The 24,774-nt window shown below is 46.8% G+C and overlaps 1 protein-coding gene across 1 annotated transcript in view; it reads left to right on the top strand.

The window, feature by feature from the left end:
• PSMA4 (proteasome 20S subunit alpha 4) overlaps positions 1–24,774 on the top strand; it is a 155,720-nt gene that overhangs the window by 108,553 nt on the left and 22,393 nt on the right. Inside the window, exon 7 of the mRNA XM_086953153.1 lies at positions 12,154–12,284. Coding sequence (XP_086809279.1) covers positions 12,154–12,284 — 131 coding nt within the window. The remainder of the gene's footprint in view (positions 1–12,153; positions 12,285–24,774) is intronic.

Raw genomic sequence — 24,774 nt, 5'->3', positions numbered from 1 at the left:
AACATCCACACCTGTGGTTCCTGCCAAGAAGGACTCTGCCACATCCCCTATGCACCCTTCTTCACATATACTTCCTTCTCCTTCATCTCCTGCTCCTCTTAACAATTCACCACAGAGATCTCCTTCACATTCTCCTCTTTTATCTTCACACTCCCCTCAAAATGATGAGTATAGTTAAGGAAGAGGGATAGACACAGATGAGCCTTTCCCATACCCTACAGATGATAAAGACTGGGAGTTCCCAGACCCACAGGATATACCAGATATTCCTGACCCGCAGTCATACCCATCAAAACCACCTCCTCCAGAAGATAACATCGGCTTTGGGCACCTATTGAACAGAGCTGCCATTTACCATGGGGTTACTATGCATTCTGATGAGGCAGAGGAAGATTTTCTATTAGACACATTTGAACAATCGCAATGATCTGTTCAAATTCATCCTATGATCAAAGGGGTCATCAAACATGCTCCAGAAATTTTTAAAGACCCTGTACGTACTAGGATTTTAAACCCTAGAATTCAGAAAAAAATATAGGCCTGCACCTGCAGATCCAACCTACATTAAAGGACAACTACCATTAGATTCACTAGTTGTGTCAAATGCAAGGAAGAGAGCAAAATCAGAAACTTCAGGTGAGGCACCCCCACCTGACAAAGAATGCAAGGTCATAGATGCCTCAGGCAAAAGAATAGCTGCGCAAGCTACCAACATATGGCGTATAGCTAATACACAAGCCCTCCTTTCTCGGTATGATAGGGCTCATTATGATCAGTTGGAGAAACTGCTAGAACATCTACCTGACCAATATAAGGCACAGGCAAATGATCTTATACAAGAAGTCAAGCTTTTTTCTAATGCCTCAATCAAGTGCGCACTAGATGTAGCAGATACTGCATCTAGAGCTGTAAATACTAGTGTCGTACTTGGAAGACATGCGTGGCTACGCATTTCAGGGTTTAAACAGGAAGTGCAAACTACCATTTTAAATCGACCATTTAATCAAAACCAATTTATTTGGACCAGAAGTAGACACAGCACTTGAAATAATGAAGAATACAGACACTGCCAAATCTATGGGAGCTTTACAGTCCACACAAACTAGAGGTTCCTTTCGTCGCTCCTTCTATAGAGGGGGGCTCCAAACAAACTGGTGCAGACAATACAACATCCTTCAAATCTAACACACAAACATCCTCTAACAAGGGATATTTTAGAGGAGGATATAGAGGGAATAACAACAAAGGAAGAGGTCGGGGTAACAACAATAATCGAACCTCTTCCACCACAAAACAGTGACTTCCCTCTGCCCCCCCAACAGCATTCCACTCCTGTGGGGGGCAAATTAATGCAATTCCAGCCTGTCTGGAACTCCATCACAAAAGACAGGTGGGTAAGACAGATTATCTAGTATGGCTCCTGCCTAGAACTTACAGCAACCCCTCCACACATACCACCCAGGCAGCGTCCAATGTCTACAGAACACCTTACTCTGCTCAAACAAGAAGTTCTGTCACTTCTACAAAAGGACGCAATACAAATAGTTCCTTTACAAGAACAAGGAACAGGGGTTTACTCGCTGTACTTTCTAATTCCCAAGAAGACTGGACACTAAGACTAATTCTCGACCTCAGGCCCCTAAATCATTACATACAATCAGATCATTTTCATATGATCACTTTACAACAAGTGCTCCCACTGCTGCAACAAGGCGATTTCCTTACAACACTAGACCTAAAGGACACCTACTTCCACCTTCCTAAACATCCTGCTCACAAAGTATCTAATGTTTGTACTTGAAGGAAAACATTATCCGTTCAAAATACTTCCATTCGGAGTGACAACGGCACCACGAGTATTCACAAAGTGCCTAGCAGTAGTAGCAGCACATCTCAGGAGACAACAAATACATGTCTTCCCTTATCTAGATGATTGGCTCATAAAAGCCAAGTCATTCAATCAGTGTGTTCAACACACACATCGGACAATTCAAACATTGTACGACTTAGGGTTCACAATCAACTACACCAAGTCGCACCTGCAACCCTCTCACATACATCCGTATCTAGGGGCTACAATAAACATGTCTACAGCTGTAGCGTATCCCAGTCCAGCAAGGATACAGAGCATTCAAGCCTCAGTCACAGCCTTTCAACAGCAACAATCTCTCAAGCCAGAGTGTTCATGAGACTAATAGGCATGATGGCATCTTGCATCTTCATAGTACCATATGCAAGACTGCAAATGCGTCCGTTACAGGAATGTCTCTAGCACAACAGTGTAACCAGGCTCAAGGTCAACTAACAGACCTGGTGTTGGTAGACAGCCACACACATCGCTCTCTGCAGTGGTGGAACACCAAAAACTTGACAAAAGGGCGGCCGTTCCTCGAACCTGTTCCACAACTAGTGCTCACAGCAGACGCATCCCTCACAGGATGAGGAGCCCATCTCCTACTTCATACAACTCCAGGACAATGGAACAGTCAACTAAAATTGTTCCTTATCAGCCATCTAGAGCTGCTAGCAATATTTTAGCACTCAAAACATTCCAAGTACAGAACAAAGCTGTCTTGATCCGGACGGACAACATGACAGCCATGTATTATATACATAAACAGGGGGGGACACACTCTCTACAACTGTCCCAGCTTGCACAGAACATTTGGAGATGGGCCATTCCACAGAACGTATATCTGTTGACAGAGCACCTTCCAGGAGTTCACAATCAGATAGCAGATATTTTGAGTCGGCAGACACAACAAATTCACGAATGGGAACTACATCTGCAGGTTCTTCAACCATTCTTTCACAAGTGGGGTCATCCAGACATAGATCTGTTCGCCACACACTAAAACGCAAAATGCCCAACCTTCGCCGCCACGTTTCCACACCCGCTGTCCAAGGGTAATGCGATATGGATGAACAGGTCAAGCAGATTTGCGTATGCTTTTCCACCACTACCACTAACACCATTAGTAGTACGCAAGTTCAGACAACAGTCTCTCAAACTAATCCTAGTAGCTCCCACATGGGCACGCCAACCGTGGTTCACCACACTGCTAGAACTATCTCTAGTTCCACACCAAAAGCTACGACTGACTCCATTCCTGCTAACGCAGAACCATGGAGACATCCAGCATCCAGACCCAAATCAACTGGATCTGGCTCCTGAAATCTTAGAGTTTGGTTATCTTAACCTACCACCAGACTGTATGAACATTATTAAAGAGGCCAGGAGACCTACTACCAGAGCTTGTTATGCTGCTAAATGGAAGAGATTTGCCATTTATTGCAACAATAACCAAATTGATCCCCTGGATGCATCCATCCAGAATATCATTTGTTACCTTTTACATTTACAAAGGTGTAACTTGGCATATTCCTCCATACGCCTGCACCTTGCAGCAATTGCAGCATATTTACAAAATAGACAACATCTGTCTCTTTTCAGAGTGCCTGCAATTAAAGCATTTATGGAAGGATTAAAAAGAATCATCCCACCCAAGTTGCCACCTTCTCCAGTATGGAACCTAAACGGTGTTCTTACAAGACTCATGGGGCCCCCTTTTGAGCCTTTACATAAATGTGAACTGCAATTCCTCACGTGGAAAACAGCTTTCCTTATTGCTATTACCTCTCTTAGAAGAGTAAGTGAGATACAAGCATTTACAATACATGAACCATTTTTACAACTACATCGTAACAAAGTGGTTTTAAGAACTAATCCAAAAGTCCTAACTCCTTTTCATTTACACCAATCTGTAGAGCTACCTGTGTTTTTCCAAAACCCAGACTCTGTGGCAGAAAGGGCTCTACACACATTAGATGTTAAGAGCTCTTCTCTACTATATAGATAGGGCTAAGTCTTTTCAAAAAACAAAACAACTGTTTGTGTCTTTCTCTCCACCTCATAAAGGGAACCCTATCTTTAAAGGTGGGATTGCAAGGTGGATTGTAAAATGTATACAAATATGCTATCAAAAAGCAAAACGTACATTAACAGTTCCTCCTAGAGCGCATTCAACACGCAAACTAGGAGCCTCTATGGCTTTCCTAGGAAACATCCCCCTAGAGGACATATGCAAGGCAGCCGATGCCCATGCACACTATCGTCCAAGGGAGGAGTCACCTATCTCGTGACTGCAAAAACTTCTTCCAAGACGACAACAACATGCAATCATCCGAGCCCAACACCAGGTGGCGATCTAATGCTAAGTGTACAACTCTGCAGCTCTACATGCCAAGAACAGATGCATAGTGGTAAGTAGCATTTTCCTTCCAATTCCTCCATTAGGTGTGCATTAGATGCTGTTTAGACCGCTGCCAGAGTGATCAATACCAGCATCCTCTTTAGGAGGCATTCCTGGTTGCGTATCTCTGATTTTAAACCAGAAGTCCAACATAGATTATTGAATGTTCCATTTAATAAACATCTCCTCGGTCCACAAGTGGATGAATCCTTGGAAAGGATGAAAAAAGATACAGAAGTAGCTATACAGAAGTAGCTAGATCCATAGGAGCACTTCAGACACCTTCCAGTTGAGGCTCCTCTTGTCGCTCCTTTTACAGAGGAGGTTCAAAAACCACTTCCACTGATGCCTCTACATCTTATTACAGGCCAAAAAGTCAGTCCTCTACTTCTACAGGATTTTACAGGGTCAGCTATAGGGTGTTACCACTACAAAGGTCTGAGCAAGGATACACTAATCAATACCTCTCCATCTGCCAACAAATAGTGACTCCATAATCATTCCTCCCGTTCATCCTACAACTGTCAGGGTTGACTACAGCAGTTTCTTCCCATTTGGCAGTCAATAACATCAGAGAAGTGGATATTGGATATTATCCAACATGGTTATTGCCTGGATCTCACCAGTAATCATCCCAATATCCCAACTCTCACTCACAGGTTTTCTCTGGAACATCAACCACTGCCCAAACTGGAAATACAAGCTCTATTAATAAAGGGAGCCATATAACCAGTTCCAATACAACATCAAGGGTCAGGAGCGTACTCCCTATACTTTCTCATTCCCAAAATGGATGGTTCTCTAAGGCCTATTTTAGTTTGAAGGCCTTTTTAACCTTTACACACTACCAGAACATTTCCATATTGTAGATCTTCAACATGTTCTTCCACTTCTACAGCACGGGGACATCATGATCGCACTAGATTTAAAGGACACATACTTACAGATCCCTATTTACCCTGCACATCGCAAATGCCTCAGGTTTGTCATAGCATGGAATAATTATCAATTCAGAGTCCTCCCATCCGGATTCACCACTCCACCCAGAGTGTTCACCAAATGCTTAGCAATGGTAGCAGCTCATTTAAGAAGACAACAAATCCATGTCTTGTCATATCTAGACAATTGGCTTATCAAAGCCAATACACAAATGTGTCAACAACACACTCAAACTACCATAAATCTTCTTCATCAGCTGGGATTCACAGTCAATTCTCAGAAATCCCATCTTCAACCCTCACAACTGCAACCATATTTATGAGCTATAAGCAAAACTCAAATAGGTCTAGCCTATTCAAATGTAACCAGGATTAAACAATTTGAAGCACTGCTACCACAATTCAAAGCAATAAATATCTTAACATTCATGTGACTTCTAGGGATGATGGCATCATGTATTGTCATAGTGCCCCATGCAAGACTAAACATGTCCTCTACAGGAATGTTTAGCACGTCAGTGGACTCAGTCACAGGGTCAGCTACTCTTATTTAGTGTTGGTAGACAACTGCACCCATCACTTTCTTCAGTGGTGGAACACCCAAAACTTATCAAAGGGGTGGCCCTTCATTGACCCTGTTCCGCAGATTGTACTAACAGCGGATGCATCCCTCCACATCTATCAGTTCAGGGTCTCTGGGACACCCAACACCAGAATCTTCATATCAACTACCTAGAGTTTCAAGCTGTTCACCTAGCGTTAAAAGCGTTCCTACCTCAACTTATAGGCAAGGTTGTCCTAATCTGGACAGACAATATGACTGCCATGTACTATGTACACAAGCATTTGCAATGCAATAGGTCTCGGAGTTGTTAGAGTTTGAGCCATTGGTATTGTAATTGGCAATTCCTTTTATTTTACGTTTTATAAACCAGCACATAAATAAAAGGCATTGCTATTTACAATGGCAATGGCTCAAATTCTTAACAACTCCTAGGGGATCCACTGGGACATGGACAGCAGAGGGCCAGCATACGCACGTGGCGCAGACTAGCAACTCCAGGTAAGACCTCGGGGCATGCTGGAGGTGGGAACAACACACAGAACCAATCAGACACTGCATTAAAACCAGGGAAAGATGCAAGACCATGTCCAGGGCAGAGGGAGCACAAAGGACCTAGCAGAACTTCATGCTAGATTAGAAAGAATTTGGGCATCCTCTTCAGTTTTCTCAGGTTTGCTGGGGGCTGTCAATATTTTACCCATTCTTCCAGGTACACCTCTGGTCTGGTCTCAATCACCCTCTCTGAGAACCCCAAAAAATTAAGGTTGCTTTTGTATGCCCTATTTTTGGCATCCTAGCAGGTAGGGGGCTTGGAAGTTCGTCAGAAGAGGGTCACCTTTTTTTAAGATCGCAGAATGTGTCCTCCAGCTCAGAGATGTGCCCCTTTGCCTCAGAAACTCTGCCTGTACTGTTTCGGAGGTCTTGACGCAGCAGCTGCATCCAACTGTACCTGACCAATCTTAAGTTTGAGGGCGGTGTGAGAGTCCTGAATGATTTGCAATATCATGTAATGTATGTGTCTTGTAAAGCGCACTGCTGCCCTGAGGCGTCGTGGCGCTGTAGACCGCTGGGGAACCCGTCCTGGCTATCCCTGTGAGATGGTCCCTACTGGGTATCTCCAAGGTGAAACCAGACATCCCCGGCGAATGTGGGGGGCCGTTGTAGAGATGAGGCAAGCTAATGCCCAGAGTTGCCGAGTGTGGCGAGAATTATCGAGTCCGCTGACCCTGGTCCACGACCCTGCCGCGTTGGGAATTGAACCCTGGTCCCGGGCCGTTCCTTGCTTCCGGGTCTGCCGCCTCTAACCAGTGAGCCACACCACTCCACTGTAGCGTCCCTGTTCTCTTGCAAGCAGTTGCCTTGGGGGTCTACCCCACCAACTCCCTTATCGCCTCCTGCCGGTGCTGTGAATTTTGGTTTGGGCCGGTTTGTCAAGGGCTTGTCTCATCCCATCTTGGGGCCCGGGGCGTCGTAATATGGTAGTAGGGAGCCTGGATTATAGGTAGCATAAATACCGGCCTGACTGCTCCGCCTTACTCCAGTCTTGGGTGGTGCGAGCAGCCAGAGGTCTGAAACCCCAGGGCCTACGAGGTAAAAGCTCCTCTTCACCGAGATGTCCAGTGGTGCCGGATGTCCCTCCTATTCCAAGAACCTGCCTTTGGGTTATCACCGGCTCCCAATTTCCCATACCAATAATAATCCATCTCCCCCTACAACCAGTCTTTGTCAGCCCGGCTACCCCTCAGAGGTTCGACGTGATTTTCATAGTGCTTAAGCCCATTTTGGCTTTTGCTATTTAGTCCTCTTCAGTAGCCCCCTCCTTGACTTTCTTGTGTTTGGACACTCACACATTAAGCCTAATGAATCTATCCTGCAACTGTGGCTACTGTCACAATGTTTAAACTCGGACATTACTTTGCCATTGTCCCGCGATCCTGCAGCAGTATATGCTATTTCTCACCGGCACACTGCTAACTAGTCTGCTGTTCAGCACACTGACTGCCACTTCACATAGCCAATCAACATTCTCTAATATTTACCTGGCTGCCGAACAAGTAACCTCTTCACACATTTTCCAGCACGTTCAAGCTCCATTAATATGTATGTTCGAGGCATGTGTGCTGTAGATACTAATGCTTTGCACACTCCTGCCCTCTAGTGTTGGGTCCGGATGTTTGCAAGTTGTTTTTCTTCAAAGAAGTCTTTCCTAGTCATGAGGTAAGTTTCCGCCATCTGGTTCGGATGTGTATTGCTGATCTCTGGTTCGAAACTGTTCTGCAGGTCCCCTTTCTACCCTCAACTGTACTGTTTCCGTACGCTTTTTCCACTTCTCCGCGTATCATTTCAACATCGGAATCTACTTTCAAACAGGAAGCTTTGTGGACGGCCTTCGAGGCCTTACCGCACCCGGCTAGCTCTCAGTCGATGGATCGGACTCCGTTTAAATTCTGTCCTCCGTGCCACGCGAAGTATCTGCGCACTGACTCACACAAGGTTTGCAACATGTGCTTGTATCCGGAGCACAAGGAAGAAGACTGTGACGCTTGCAGATCGTTCTGATCGAAAAAGAGTCTTCGCAGTCGTCCGGCTCGACTTCGAGAGATGCAGCGTCAAAGTATCGAAGACACTCTGGACACCTTTGGTGAAGACTCCGACCAAGAAGACATCAAGACATAAAGGCATCAGAGGAGGAGGAAGCCTTCTCCGGACAAGACTCAGAGGAGGAGCTCGAGATAGACTTCGACTCCGAAGAACTGCTGCAGGGACATGGTGACGTGAGTACCGAAGACCCTTTGCCCCCACAAACTCCCAAAAATCACAAGTCTTCGGCACCAGCTCTGCCTTCTGGCCATGTTCGGCGCTGAGATGACGTTTCCGACGCCCCACCTCCTGGCCCGGCACCGAAACTACCAGTTCAGCCTTCCTGCTCAGCACTGAGTCGACAAAAGTCCTCCTCGGACCCGAAAACCTCCGGTTCCAAGCACAAGTCCGGCTCTGAGTCTAAATCCTCTGCGCCGAAAGCCCAGCAGCCTTCTGAGCTGAAACCTTCCTCGTTGAAAAACAGAGACCCCTTTGGATCCTAAATTGGAAACTACTCCACCCGATCTGAAGTAAGAGGTTGCATATTAACCCGGGCACCGGCCATATTCACGTAAAGCCACCTCAGAAACTCAAGCTTCAAGAAGAGGACACCTACAAAATCCCCTTGAAGAGAAAGTCTGTAGCTACAAGTCCTTTTCATATACCATTGCCTCCACCACCACCTGAGAAGTCTTTGCAAATTACACCTCAAGATTCTCCTCAATCTCATCATACTGATGATCATTCAGATGATGGGGGATAAATACTCTAACAGACCCATGGATCAGTTACAAACTGGATCCCCCATGTGATGCTGATCCAGACCTTTACCCAGCCAGACCATCTCCTCCAGACGACCATGCATCACACCAGGAACTCATTGCCAGGAACGCACATTACCATGAGGTAGAGCTCCACAAAGAATCGCTAGAAGATTTTTTTTTTCTAGTTATTTTTCTAAACAGCTGCCTAGAGGGGACGCACTACGCCTGTGGAAGCATATATCTGCTCAATCAAAACATGAACTCCTGTCCAACATGTGGGTGGAGCCAAAGCCTCTCGGTAGTACTCCTGGAAGTTGTTTTTAGGTTCATCACGTAAGGTCTGACGACAGCTGCGCAAATCTAAAAACATGGGTCATGGCTCATGAGATTCATGACGCACTCTGGTTGAAAGTATTGTTAAATTCAATAGTCTGAAACAAGGATGCATTTTAATACCTATTTTATGTACTCTTTATGTGGCTACGCTCACTGTTCAATTCCAGGATGTTAACTCTCATCCTCCAGAATTAGGCTGAGAATACATTAATTTACTATGCGACACTTGAAGGCCTTATAATTTTCTGCCAGAATGCTGCTTTCCTGTTTAAGGCACTTGGCTACTAAGCAATGTGTAATGACTCCCAACTATCTCATCATGCATGCAGATAAAACCCAAGATTGAATCCAAAACTAGATACCAGAGAGCATACAGCATGTGAATCTAAAACTTAAGTAACCTTTTTCATACATACTTTGCAGTTATGTTTAGATCCCATCCTTACTGAATTGGAAACACTATATTCAAGAACAAAAGAAAAAAACTGCTTTTCCTTCTCCTGACTTAATGCATTCAATATCTACAGGGAGGCCCCTGGTGCCCCGCTACTCCAGTTTTTGCTTCTAAAGTATGTTTGTTCTATTTGTATCGTACTCCAATCCCTGCAGACTCCTGCCCCATTTTCTCTGAGGAAATGTTTGATTCTGTTAGAATTGGGGAGAGTGATTTTATCCAAATTGGCAGTGCAGACCCTGTGCATTAATTGCTGCTTTTTATTCAAGGCTTTGCTAATTCCAGCGCTATGCCTGCATATACGAAATGCAGCAGGCAAAAATGCCAGGCACATTGTTTAGAAAAGCACTGCATGTCGCGCTATATAAAACTTTATAAATAAATGTATCTGACTCATGCATAGGATAACATGGCATTTTCTAAATCTAGTTCTAGAGCCAATTCTGATAAGCAAATCAAACTTAACAGAGTAGGGCAGATAATGTCATCACTGAGAGAACTCAAAATTGTGAAGTTCTTACAACTCCACTCTCCAGACGTAGCTTTGCAATGTTAATTGAAAAGACTGCTTGCATCTTCAAACCGCTCTTGTTGAGGATAACCTACAGACCGCATTTTATTGTCGAAGACATATTGTGGACAATATCCGTATTAACCTTGGGCTTTGGGCCATTGTTTGGCATTCTTGCATGCGTTATTTTCTTGCTTATTTAAAGGATTTCCTTCCTTTTCACATGTTTGATCCTCCCCTTGAGCATAGCCTCTTTCCATCCTTTTGATTGAATGATTTATATTCGTCAACAGCTTACATTCCTGGTACTACTATATTCTTCCCCACTCCAATCTTTACCCTGACACTCATCCATCACTTACCCCACCCCACTTTTTTTTTACACTCCCTACTTCTTGATGTTCCATCCCCTTCTGTTGGTAATGCATGTCTGTTTCTTTTTCAACCCGCATAGCCCACCCACTCCATCCGATCTACCATTGCTCCCTCCCCCCTCCTAAAGATGTGTTCTTAATTATTTTGAGTGCTCAGCAGCTGCTGCCCTTTGCTAACAGTTGTCCCTCCTTTATTTTATTTTTTAACAAAATGGATTTCGGCACACTTTAAAAAAAATCTTTTTTACATTCACCACTCTAGGATTGGTTTCCACCATTTTGGAATGACTACCATGCAATGTCATATGCATACACATCATCATGCTAGAGAGGTCATAGTGTGATGACCCATACGTATGCATGCACACATGCACCATCATATTTTTTTCCTCTTGCCAGTGCTTCCAACATTAAGTATGATCATTTTATTTATTTTCCAAATGCTGAACACCTGTGGCAAAAGCCAAAAGGTGAGACCTATTTACCGAGTAGAAGTTAGAAATGTGGCAAAGATAGAACCATGTAGCAGAGAACTAGCTTTGTAAGTTCTGAAATCTGGACTTGGAAACAAATATACACTTAGTACCTCTGTGGTTGAGCCTTAAAAAAATCGGAGCAAGACTTCTATTGGGTAGTTTTAAAAAGCACAACACTCAAACTATTAATAGGGATGCCCAGCTTTGCCTAATTGGCCTTTCAGATAGCATAGCTTTAAGTCTACTTAAGTTATAGGTCAGTTGAACAGCTCATATGTTGCTCGATAGAAAGCACACGCAATGAAATTCTCGATGTTATGGATCGTTTGATAAGTTTGATGAAATGATGTGAGTAAAATTACTTTTTGAACGTCTGTCTTCGAGAGCCGTTACTCTTCACTCCAGTGTGTATTTTAAGCCTGTTACCATTTTTCATTCTCTGTTTATCACACAGCTAGTCAATAGTATAATGCTGGCTTGTTAAGCAAACAATGTGTTGCAACAAATTTTATACTAAAGAGGAGGCAAATTAGCCTCGTTATTTGGCCTCTCAAATGTTTGTTATCAAATCTCCTAGTTTAGTTTTTATAGCTACTTCTAGTCTGCTTGGATGCCATGAAATAGGAGTTGACAATTTAAGAACGCTGTGCTGTTAAAGTAATCTTCTTTGTTAGTAATGCAGAAGTAACCTGATTAGCAATCTTGAATTTCTATCTGGCATTAATATCTGCTGCATTGAGAATTATATTCCATCTGCCCTTTCTGCCTTGGGTTGTGGACACAGACACTGCCTAAAAGAAAATGGCATGTTTGCCTCGTTAGTAGCTTAATAGTTTTTTTAACTGCTGTTCTGTTTGTAATTTTTTTCTTTACCATATGAATAATATGTTTGTATTTTGCAGGCAAACGGCCGTTTGGTGTATCTCTGCTGTACATTGGTTGGGATAAACATTATGGTTTTCAGCTGTATCAGAGTGATCCCAGTGGAAATTATGGTGGCTGGAAAGCAACTTGCATTGGTAACAACAGTGCTGTAAGTATTGTGTGGATGCTCAGTTGAGGACATCTCGGAGATTAATAATATAGATCTTCAAAATAAAGATGCCTTCTTTACTTAGATCTTAATCCTGAACTAGTAGGAATAATCACTCGTGATGTAATTTAGTTATAATTTAGTGGCTGTTTTGCAGCCAGCTTTCTGTCAGAACTTCTGCCCAAAGGTGTAAGTTTCAGTAACTAATCAAGATGCTTAGAATTTTTTACCATGGAGTATCTATGCATGATTTGAAATTCCTTTGCCAGTTAATTTTGAAAAAAAGAAAGGTTGTTGGTAGCCGGCATGTACATTTCTAGCTTTCATGAGCCACTTTGCGATCTACACCTGATGACTGGAAACCTTCCTCTCAGGAGAACATGTGTACAACCAGACACCAAGCAAACTATAAGTTCTCTTCCAGGGGATCCTCATCAATAGTCATAAGCAGTAGAATATTCCCGCCCATGTGCGGGACCCCGGAAGCACTATATTATATGTGCCCCACATATATATACATATATATATATATAACAATAATATATATATAAAAAACATGCAATAGCAGCCAAATAACATCAGAGCTGAAATATGCTGTGAAGAATTTCCACCATACATGTAATAATAAGCATTAGAAACATGAGAAACAACACCAAAGATTGTTTAGAAATTGTTTTAATGCTTAGAAAGCAGTAGAAATTCTCATAACTCACTGGAAGCATAGGAAGCTCCCAGGCTGAATTGCAAACACACAGTCTAAAAAGACTAAAAGCTAACCTGTAGCTGAATAGCAATAAACTGACACCGTGCCTTTAAGGCACTTGTGACCCCCTGTATCCCATCATGCCCCAGGGGTGACAGTTAGGTCAGTTGTTCTTTCCGGCTCCTTCAGTGAAGGACCCTGGTTACACAGCTCCACTATTTTTCTGGTTTTTGACAGAAAAATACTTCACTTTTGACAACTTTTGCTCTTACTTGGACAGTTAATATCTAGCCAAGTAAGATACTGTTTTTTTCAGTCAGTTTAGTGAACATTTTCTTCTGAGAATGCCTTCACTCTTTGACAAATGTCCTTCTTGTGGCAACAAGAAGGCAAAATCAGACAGCCACGACGTCTGTATCCTGTGTCTGCCTGAAGATCACGATCCAGGCACCTGTCCTCATTGTGAGCACCTGTCAGGAAGAACTCTCAAAGACAGGGAGAGGATTCGCATTTATGGCCTGGCTCACAGGGCTTCAAGAGGAAGATCACTGGTGAAGAAGGGCTCCAAGAAGGTGCATACATCTTCAAAAAAGAAGTCTTCACACCCTTCAACTTCAGCGTCGGGCTCGTTGCTGAGAAAAGAACCACCGGTGGAATTTTTCTCTTCTAAACTACCGTCGACGGCGGGCTCGCCGTCAAAGAGAAGACCAGGTACGTCGACGATGTCGAAGGATCCAGCTCCGTAGTCCAAATCCCCTCCGCCGGCGTCAACCGGGCGACGATCGGCGTCGAGGAAGGTGACTTCGCCGCCGTCAACCGGGCGACGGTCTGCGTCGAGATCCATAACCCCTCCGTCATCGTCAACCAGGCGACGACCGGCGTCAAGGGAGGTTACTCCTCCCCCGTCGTCATCCAGGCGACGACTGGCGTCGAGGTGTGACCCCTCCGCCGTCGTCCAAGAAGCGGCGTTCGGCGTCGAGGACCAAGACCCCTCCGCCGTCGACAGTAGCTCATCGATCGGCATCGAGGACGCAGTCTCCGTCAGTGCCTTGTCGGCGCTCGGCGTCGAGGGTGCCCAATACCCCTCCGCCGTCGTCGCACAGGCACTCGACGTCGAGACCGAGAACTCCGTCGAAGGCAGGTCATCACCGTTCGACGTCGAGGCAGAGAGCTTCGTCGACGACAAGATATCGCCGTTCGACGTCGAGGCAGAGAGCTCCGTTCGACGTCGAGACAGAGGACTCCGTCGACGGCCGGTCATCGCCGTTCGACGTCGAGACAGAGGACTCCGTCGACAGCTGCTCATCGCCGCTCGACGTCGAGAGACCACAGACCCTCTCATGGACATTCGAGGTCGAGATTGTTTGACTCGCCGACTCCTCGAAGGCGTTCGACGGTGAGGGATGAACGCTCGACGTCGAGGCATTCAGATGCGATCATGGTGACGGAGTCTGCTTCCCGTCATTCCTCTTCACGGCCATCTGGCTCCTCAACTGAACCTTCAAGGTCCTGAAGTCCCGTGCACAGATCTCCTGAGCGTCGGCCAGATCCTTCAGCTGACCAAATAAGACTATCACCTAGATGGTATAGGTCTTTGGACCATTGGAGAGATGCTGGGCCCTCCAAGCGTATGCAGGAATATGCCAGTCCACATCACAGGTCTCCTCTTCAGAGTCTTGTGGAGGAGATGGACAAGCGAAGCCCTCCCAGGCGCAAATCACCTGTGAGACCATCAACCAGGTCTCCCAGAAGATCCCCATCTCCCAGAAGAAGACCTCAGTCGGAAGATCGGATCAGGTCTCGCTCTCCTAGACGGGAGGAGCGTTCAAAAAGATCGCGGAGCGGAGACACAGTGCTCACCGTAGACGTCGACGTACTCAGTCTACTTCATCTACCTCTTCTACCAGGTCGTCCAAGAGGGACTACTCCCCTACGTTGACGGACAGTCCTACGTCCAGGTCCTCCCCAGTGGATGACATTGGCACGTATCTGGATGTACTGCAAAGAGGAGCACTGAAACTGAACATTGAAATGTCTGTCCCTCAAGTAACAACCACAGTCATTTTTGAGACACTACACAAGAAAGCCATCTCCCGGTCTCTGCTACCTTTAGTCCCGGGGATTATGGATCCTGTCAAAGAGGTTTTCCTAACTCCAGCGGCGATCAGAGCGGTACCAGCCCGCATTCAGAAGAAGTACAAACCGGCATCTTCTGATCCGGTGTTTGTAAAATCTAACCCTCCAGCAGACTCTGTAATTGTGGCAGCGGCGAAGAAGACACACGCTTTTGCTGGTTCCTCTTCAGTCCCACCAGATAAGGACAGCAAAGCTCAAGACTCCTGGGGTTGAAAGGTTTGCAACTCAGCTGCTTCCACTCTTAAGGTTTCTAGTGCGGCTGCGCTTCTGGGTCGATACGACAGAGCCTTATGGGACTCTATGGAAAGATTCAAAGCCAAACTGCCAAAAGAAGACCAGCAGGACTTTGAAGAGACTGTTACAGAGGGGTGTCTGGTGGCGAATCAGATGATAAGCACGGCTGCGGATGGTGCAGTGCTTTCGGCTCATTCCTATTCACATGGGGTTTGTGCCAGAAGATCGGCCTGGTTGCGCCTTACAGGTCTGAAGCCGGATGCTCAGCATCGCATCCTTAATCTCCCCTTTTCGGGTTCCGCTCTCTTCGGGGAGCATGCGGACGAAGAGATGACCCGAATGAAGACGGAACTGGATACGGTGAAGGCGGTGGGCTTGGAGAAGAAAAAAGAATTCAAGCGCCGCTTCAAGACCAACAGGGGGAGAGGGGCTCAACAGTGGGTTCAAACCCCTCATTGGTCCCAAAATAAGAACCAAGGCAAACCCCAGTTTCGAGGCAAGCCCAGCAGAGGAGGTCACCAACAATCCTCCAACACCACAAGAGGAGGAAAGGCCTGAACAGTGGCTTCCTCTGGCGCCGTTACCCACTCCAGTGGGAGGAAGTGCTTCACAACACCTGGCAGAGTGGGTCAGCATCACAAAAGATCAGTGGGTGCTGAATATACTGCGCAATGGATACAAGTTACGTTTCCGTGCTCCTCCGAAGAACATCCCTCCAAAGACCTCTTGCCCTCACCAGCTAAGCGTGCTCCGAAGAGAGGTGAAAGTCCTACTGCAAAAAAGAGCGATAGAGGAGGTTCCTTCCGCTCTAAGAGGAAAGGGAGTTTACTCCAGATACTTCCTTGTCCCCAAAAAAGATCAGGAGGACAAGTTCAGACCAATACTCAACCTACGACTATTAAACAAAGTCATCGGCAAAGAAAAGTTCCGCATGTTGGCGCTTCACCAAATATGTCCACATCTTCAAGCCGGAGATTGGATGTGTTCGGTGGATCTGCAAGATGCGTACTTTCACATCCCAATTGCTCAACAACATCGCAAATACTTGAGGTTTGTCGTAGGGAACAAACACTACCAGTACAAGGTGTTACCCTTCGGTCTCAAGTCCGCACCACGAGTCTTCACCAAATGCATGGCAGTGGTGGCGGCTTTTCTTCACAAAAAGGGACTCTTCATCTACCCGTACCTGGACGACTGGCTCCTAAAAGGCCCATCTCCGGTACAGGTAACGCACGATCTACAACTGTGCCTGCACCAGCTACACAGGCTTGGACTCAATGTGAATCTGGAGAAGTCAGTCCAGCTGCCTGCACAGTCCATCCACTACCTGGGCTCATTTCTGGACACAAGCTTGGGAAAAGCGTTTCCTTCGGAGGAGAGACTTTTTTCCATGAGACAGAAATGTGGGATTCTGCTAGAGTCTCGGCTTCCAACAGCCCGACAAGTAGCATCCCTGCTGGGTTCCATGGCGTCCTGCATTTTTCTCATTCCAAACGCCAGGCTGAGAATGCGTCCTCTACAACAGGCTCTTGAGGATCAGTGGGACCAAGCGACAGGTCGCTGGGAAGACTGTATCACTCTTTCCCAGGCAACGAAAGATGCCATCAAATGGTGGACTCGGAGAAAGAACTTGCTGGTGGGGGTTCCGTTTCACCAACCCGTCCCTTCCGAGTCTATAGTGACGGATGCCTCCCTGCAAGGCTGGGGAGCACACATGGGTCCGCTTTAAATTCAAGGCCAGTGGTCTGCGCAGGAGCAGACATACCACATCAACATGCTGGAACTCAGAGCGGTATTCCTGGCTCTCAAAGCTTTCTTACCAGCGATCGAATCCAACTCAGTCCTAGTTCAGACGGACAATACGACCACCATGTTCTATCTGAACAAACAAGGAGGCACAAGATCTCGCCCACTCTCTCGAGAGACTCAGTCAATTTGGCATTGGCTTCTCTCTCGAGGGCTCACAGTAGTGGCAGTGCACCTTCCGGGCGAGTTTAACGTAAAAGCAGACGCACTCAGCAGGCACTTCGAAGATCAGCCAGACTGGGTGCTAAATGACAAAGTAGTAGAAGAGCTTTTTCGTTGCTGGGGTCGTCCATCCATAGACTTGTTTGCAGACGACAAACGCCAAATGCCACGCCTTCGCGTCCAGGTTCCACCGGCCAGGATCGCAGGGGAATGCTCTACTGATGGATTGGTCAGGGACGTTCGCATACGCATTTCCTCCCCTGGCTCTGAATCTGAGAGTAGTTTCCAAGCTCCTCAGGTCGAACATGGAAATGATCCTGATTGCTCCGGATTGGCCGCAGCAGTGGTGGTACCCGGACCTTCTACATCTGTCTGTGTCAACACAAACTGCTCCCTTGCAGGCCGGGCCTGTTGAGCAAGATAAACGGGAGGATAATGCATCCCAACCTCCCATCATTGAACCTAACAGCATGGCTCCTGAGGTCCTGCAATATGGACATTTGAACTTGCCTCCCGAATGCATGAACATTTTAAAAGAGGCTAAGAGACCTTCCACGAGAGCGTCCTATGGGTTCAAGTGGAAAAGGTTTTACTTGTGGTGTAGGGATCATCACTTAGATCCGACTAAAGGGCAGGAGGACGTCATCTTACCATACCTCCTTTCCCTGGCAACTGCTGGTTTAAAGTAAACTTCTATTAATAATAAATAATAATAATAGGGAGTTTTGTAGAGCGCATGGTGACTCCAGACGGCGTGTCCCCGCGCTGAGATACTAGCGCTAGCAGAAGAGGTGATAAGGTGGACCACTATTGGGCGTAAAGAAATGTTTTTAGTTTAGCTCTGAAGATGGACTCTGAGGGTTCCAGGCGTAACGCCACAGGGAGTTTATTCCAGCTGGATGCCGCCAGGTACCTGAAGGACTTGCCTCCCATCCTTGCTTTGGACACCTTAGGAATGGACAGGCGTCCCGTGCCAGATGATCTAAGGGAACGCAGAGGCTCATATTGTGTCAAGAGATCCTGTAAGGGGAGAGGTGCCCTGGCGTTGTTAATCCGGTGACACGTGCAGAGTGCTTTGAATTCCACCCTGTGTCTCACCGGGAGCCAGTGTAGTGTTCGGAGCACGGTTTTAGATGCTGATCTTCTGGGCAGTCTGAGGACCAGCCGGGCTGCGGCGTTTTGTAAAACCTGCAGGCGGTTTAAGTTCTTCTCGAGAGTCCCCAAGTAGAGCAGGTTGCCCTAATCCATTTTAGACGTGACTAATGCGTGCACAAGTGTCTGGCGGGCTTTGATGGGAATGAGCTCCAGGACCTTCCTGAGGGTCTTGAGGGTCCCAAAACAGGAGCCGACCACGCGGTTGACCTGGGGTCCGAAGGTAAGGTTGGAGTCGAACCAAACACCAAGATTCCTCGCCTCCTGGCATGGGATTGGTGTGGGTCCTAGGCAGGGTGGCCACCACCCTGACGTCCAGGCAGCTCGGTCTCCCCCTACCACCAGCACCTCAGTCTTGCCTCCGTTGAGCTTGAGACAGTTGGCAGACATCCAGGCAGCTAGGTCTTGCATGCATGCTCTGAAGATGTCTGCCGCAAGACCGGGCGCTCGCGATAGGGAGATGACCAGCTGCGTGTCGTCAGCGTACGACACCATGTGCAAGCCGTGACTCTCCACTATGGTGGCAACCGGGACAACATAAAGATTAAAAAGAGTTGGGCTCAGGGACGAGCCCTGCGGGACCCCCTGGTCTAGAGCAACTCGCTCGGAGTAGCAGTCGCCTAGCCTGACTTGAAAACCACGGCCAGATAGAAACGACTGGATCCATTTTAGGGCTGCACCTCCTACCCCTCCTTTGTTCAGACACTGTAGCAAGATGGAATGAGCTACAGTGTCGAACGCAGCGCTCAGATCCAGTAGGATCAGAGCCATAGTGAGGCCCTCGTCGACGCCCTGCCTGATGGTTTCGGTTGCCATGAGAAGCGCCGACTCCGTTGAGTGTCGAGGCCGGAATCCAAACTGGGTGGGATGTAGAAGACTTGTGTTCTCCACAAATTGCATTAACTGCAAATTGGCCACCTTCTCCGCCACTTTTGAGAAGTAGGGTAGAAGGGAGATGGGACGCAGATTCTCCAGCTTATCGAAGCTGATGTTTGGCTTCTTACGGAGAGGGAGCACCACAGCTTGTTTCCATTCCATAGGCATACTGCTGGATCTATAGGAGACATCCAGCAGAAGCCTAATGTATGGTTCTAGTATCGTCAAGCTGTCCCCCAACCGTTTAGGTGTTGCCGGGTCCCGTGGGGAGCCTGACTTTACTGATTTACAAATTTTGATCAGGTCTTCTACTGATGGGGTGGAGAAGTTGAGCAACATATTTTGTCCATCAACCTCTATAGCTGGTATCTTAACCTCCCCTCCTACAACGGGTTAGACAGGGAAGGCAGAGTAGATTTTAGATACTTTATCGCTGAAATAGTCTGCAATGCGATTGCATGCAGCGACTGAGCGATCCTCTGATCCTGACGAGGACTTGGGGACAGCCAGGGATTTGTAGATACAGGATAATTCCTTCGCTGAATTGTCTGCACCCATAATCCTGACGGCATAGTAGGCCGTTTTTGCTTTCCTAATTAGGTTGTGAGATGCCCGTCTATTAGCGAGATATTTTTCTCTTGCTTGGCTGTCATAGGCTGACCGCCACTGCCTTTCTGCTCGCTTACAGTTCTTCTTGGCACTGCGTAGTTCCTCGTTAAACCAGGGTGCTGTTCTCTGTTTGCGACCGCCCACCTTCGGCCGGCCCAGAGGGGCCGTCTGGTCCAGAGCCGCCGTGATACGGGCGTTAAGCAATTTATTTGCCGTATCCGCATCGTCACCTCCAGGGGGGCCCTCTGCCATAAGAGCTTCATTGAAGTCTGGTAGGGAAAACCTGGCCCAATTACGCCTGGGGTAGTTGAGGGGAGTGGAGTCTGTCACCTTGTGTTTCGGGAGGGAAATTTCAAATGGTACCAGGAAATGGTCGGTCCAGGGGAGAGGCACGGGGGGAGCCGCTGTGACTTCCTCCCAGTTCCCAAACACTGGGTCGAGCAGATGGTTATGCTGATGTGTTGGGAGCTGGCCCTTTAGCTCTAGTTGTAGGGCCTGAAGTTCTTGACGAAACTCCATTGCTCCTTTGTCCATCTGATCCTCTAGATGCATATTTAAATCTCCTAGTAATAGAAACTTATCTCTCCTCAACGCCATCTCAGTGACACACTCTATCAAGTTGCTTTTAAACCTTGCCAGGGGCACTGGGGGACGGTAGATTAAATAACCCTTCACCGTGGTGCCCCCATTGACTTTAATGGTGAAGACACCCGCCTCGCAATCTGCCATGTGGACTTGTTCCAGTTGACAGGCCAGCTGCTGTTTAAATGCAATGGCTATACCTCCTCCTCTACCATGGGGTCTGTCCAACCTCATCATCAGGTATTCTTCTGGTAATGCCTGAATGATGTCGGGGTCAGATTGACCATCCAGCCACGTTTCTGTGAGGAATATCAGGTCCAGTTGTCTATCCATTAGTAGGTCATGGATTTCGAATTTATGACGTCGTAGCGATCTCACATTAAGTAAGCCACAGGACAGGGTAGAGCAGCCCCGGGTATCAGCTAATGATGTAGTACATTGAAATTGACAGTGTCTGCAGCCTGTTTCCTCCCCTAAGTGTATAGTGTGAAGGCCGAGATTGCATGTGATGGTGGACAGATTTACAAGCTCGTTCCGACTCCACCTTATGCAGTTGGCAGGGCCAGGGGGGGTGGCCCTTGGCCGTGTCCGGTCGCGGACGGGCGCAGACGGGCTTGGCTTTGGCGCGGCTTCGGCGCGCGCCCGCTGCGCCCGTCCGCTGCGCTCCCTAGAGCCGGGTGTCATTTTATGCAGGCAGGGGCGGGCGGGGCTGAGCACTAGAGTGCTCGCCCAGCTCGTCCCCCTCACTCAAGATGGCGGGTCCGGTGAGGCGGGAACGCGGGGTTCGCGCCCTGCTAGGTGCACAATTGCAAGTTTTTAAAATACACTGAGGGACAAGTAAAATACACGCAATCTGTATTTAAATGTTAAAATACACGCAATCTGTATTTAAATGTTAAGCAGCAATATTCAATAGGTAAAAACAGGTAAAAACAGTCCCGGCTTCCGCCTCAGGACGCACTCCTACCGCGCTAGTGATCAGCGCGATTGAAGGAATCAAGGGGTTTATATGCAGGCAGGGGCGGGCGGGGCGGAGCACTAGAGTGCTCGCCCAGCTCGTCCCCCTCACTCAAGATGGCGGGTCCGGTGAGGCGGGAACGCGGGGTTCGCGCCCTGCTAGGTGCATATTAGAGTACATTTGTCAGCCATTGTAGCATACAGAAAGTCACCTGATCAGATGTCTTTCTTTCAGGTCCCAGTGGTTAAGGACTTCCTCCAGGGGTTGAAGAAAGTGTTTCCCCCTTGGGAATTAAACGTAGTTCTATCAAAGTTAATGTCACCTCCTTTCGAGCCCATCCACAAGGCCTCCTTGCAACATCTCTCTTGGAAGGCAGCCTTTTTGGTGGCGATTACCTCTGCGCGCAGAGTAAGTGAGATACAAGCGCTCTGTGCGAAGGAACCATATACGGATTTCCACCACAACAGAGTAGTCCTAAGGGCTCATCCATCTTTCTTTCCTAAGGTCATCTCTGATTTTCATATAAATCAGTCTATTTCCCTCCCTTCTTTTTTTCCAAATCCAACGACCCCAGCCGAGCGGTCACTTCACTCCTTAGATCTTAAGAGAGTGCTAAAGTTTTATTTGGAAAAGACTAAAGGGATTAGGAAAACGGACCAACTGTTTGTGAACTATGGTTCTATGGGAACAGGTTTTCCAGCGGCCAAGAGGTCCATCTCTAGATGGATTGTCTCTTGCATTAAATTGGCCTATCAGCTTGCAGGCAAGTCTTTGTTGATGTCTCCAAAAGCGCATTCCACTAGAGGGAAAGCCGCTACAGTAGCTTTCTTGCATGACATTCCAATGTCAGAAATATGCAAGGCTGCAACCTGGAAATCGGTTCATACCTTTACGAGGCATTACTGCCTCGACTCTGATTCCAGGGCCGATACTCAAGTAGGGCAAGCCTCCTTGAGGAATCTGTTTGGGTAGTCTATAGTCTACTCAGACTTGTTGATGAGATTACTGTCTTATCATTCCTTTGCCCGCAGGGAAGAGGAGAGGCTCGCTATTCTATTCTAATGCTTATGACTATTGATGAGGATCCCCTGGAAGAGAAGGATTAGTTACTTACCTGTAATCCTAGTTCTCTTCCAGGGGTATCCTCATCAGTCATAAGCAACCCTCCCGCCTCCCCGGGCAAAGGATACTCTTTAATAAGGAGATATTGTTAACCTATTTGTTATTGGGTTTGTTTTTCAGTCTCCGAAAAGAACTGACCTAACTGTCACCCCTGGGGCATGATGGGATACAGGGGGTCATGAGTGCCTTAAAGGCACGGTGTCAGTTTATTGCTATTCAGCTACAGGTTAGCTTTTCAGTCTTTTTAGACTGTGTGTTTGCAATGCAGCCTGGGAGCTTCCTATGCTTCCAGTGAGTTATGAGAATTTCTACTGCTTTCTAAGCATTAAAACAATTTCTAAACAATCTTTGGTGTTGTTTCTCATGTTTCTAATGCTTATTATTACATGAATGGTGGAAAATCTTCACAGCATATTTCAGCTCTGATGTTATTTGGCTGCTATTGCATGTTTTTATATATATATTATTGTTATATATATATGTATATATATGTGGGGCACATATAATATAGTGTTTCCGGGGTCCCGCACATGGGCGGGAATATTCTAATGCTTATGACTTTGAGGATACCCCTGGAAGAGAACTAGGATTACAGGTAAGTAACTAATCCTGCTGCTACATGTGGATGGTTTCCAGCCAGCGGGGTGACCGGTTGATCGGGTCTCAGAAACCTCTGGCTGATTAGGAGACATCTGCCTCCTCGAAGATGAATGAGCGGAAATCCCTGATGTTTTGAGTCTAGTTGATGCTTGCACTTCTGAAAATGGTGTTTCGACATCAGCATAGTCTGTGATGTTGGATGGTGTTGAAACATCAAAACAGTGGGAGAATCTTGCCTCGACGTCGACCCGCGAGGTGCTGTTGTCAGCGGAGGCCTTGTAGGGTATTTATACATCGACGCCAAGTGGCTATGGGAGACCATCAATGGAGTCTTCACGGATGAAGTGTGCCTCAACATGGAACGGCACTATGTTGCAGTTGATAGTCTACCTAGGCGATGTCTGCCTCAATGTCAAATGGTGATGTGTGGCGGTCGACGGAGTCTCCCTCAACGGAGGCCGGTGATGTACAGTCATTGCCCAAGACTTCTCCTTCAATGGATGTCGAGTGGCGGTGAGCAGATGAAAGCATCTCGGCGACAGGTGTCTAGTCTTCGATGTTGATCATCATTGTTTCGACACCGACAGAGGTCTTGAAGGCGAAGTGTGCCTCGTAGCTGAAGGTGCTATTGAAGTCTATCTTGACGCCGATGGTAAACACAAAGGTATTTTCCTACCTGTAGATGTGGACCTTGTCTGTCACTTTTGTCGCCTTTCTGGAGATCTGCCTCTGACGACTCTCTTCGGGGAGAGAGGGAGTCTTCTTGGAGAAAGATGGGTCAAGTCTTCCCGATCCAGTTCTTCCTCTCTCCTGTAGACCTTGTAGAGGGTTTTTCTCTTTGTCCTTTGAAAGTTTCTTATAATGATGGCAAATCTCAGGTGTGTGTGTGTGTCTTTGTCTGTCAGGTAGACCTACTATGCAGACTCAATGAGGGCCAGTCTGTGTCGCCTTTTTGGTACGTGCAGGACTCCTGACAAAAAGGTAGAGTGTTTTTGGCAGAAAAAAATAACATTTCTTGTTCGAGAGCTACTACTCTTCACTCTAAATGAAGAAAGACATCTAGAGAAGCTAAGAATTCTCTTTTGAAAATAACTTTTTGACAGGTTGCCTAAAAATCGGAGAGCTCAGTGTGCCAGGATCCTCACTGAATGAGCCGGAAAAAAGGCCTGACCTAACTGTCACCTTTGGGGCATGATGGAATACAGGAGGTCCTGGAGGTCTTAAAGGCATGGTGCCAGTATTTTATTAACTTTTTATGTTTTAAATGCAGCCTATTGGCGAACTATGCTGTTTTGTTTTTTATTCAATAAGACTGTTTGCACCTTATGCTTTCTTTTTCTGATATACAGAAATGCTTGGGTCTGGTGAGAGGTTCTTTAAATGAAAACCCAATGTAAATGGGGCATTTTTAGCCTTGCATATAAATGGTGGGTGATGGGGGTGGGTAATGTGTGTGTGTTTGTGATGTGCTACAGGGACCCCGCACGTAGGCGGGAATATTCAGTGCTTAGGACTTTGGTGAGGCTTCCCCTGGAAGAGAACCAGGAATA

This window comes from Lissotriton vulgaris, chromosome 1_1, assembly GCF_964263255.1.
Source record: "Lissotriton vulgaris chromosome 1_1, aLisVul1.2, whole genome shotgun sequence".
NCBI lineage: Eukaryota > Metazoa > Chordata > Amphibia > Caudata > Salamandridae > Lissotriton > Lissotriton vulgaris.
This window is presented reverse-complemented; position numbering and strand designations above follow the sequence as displayed.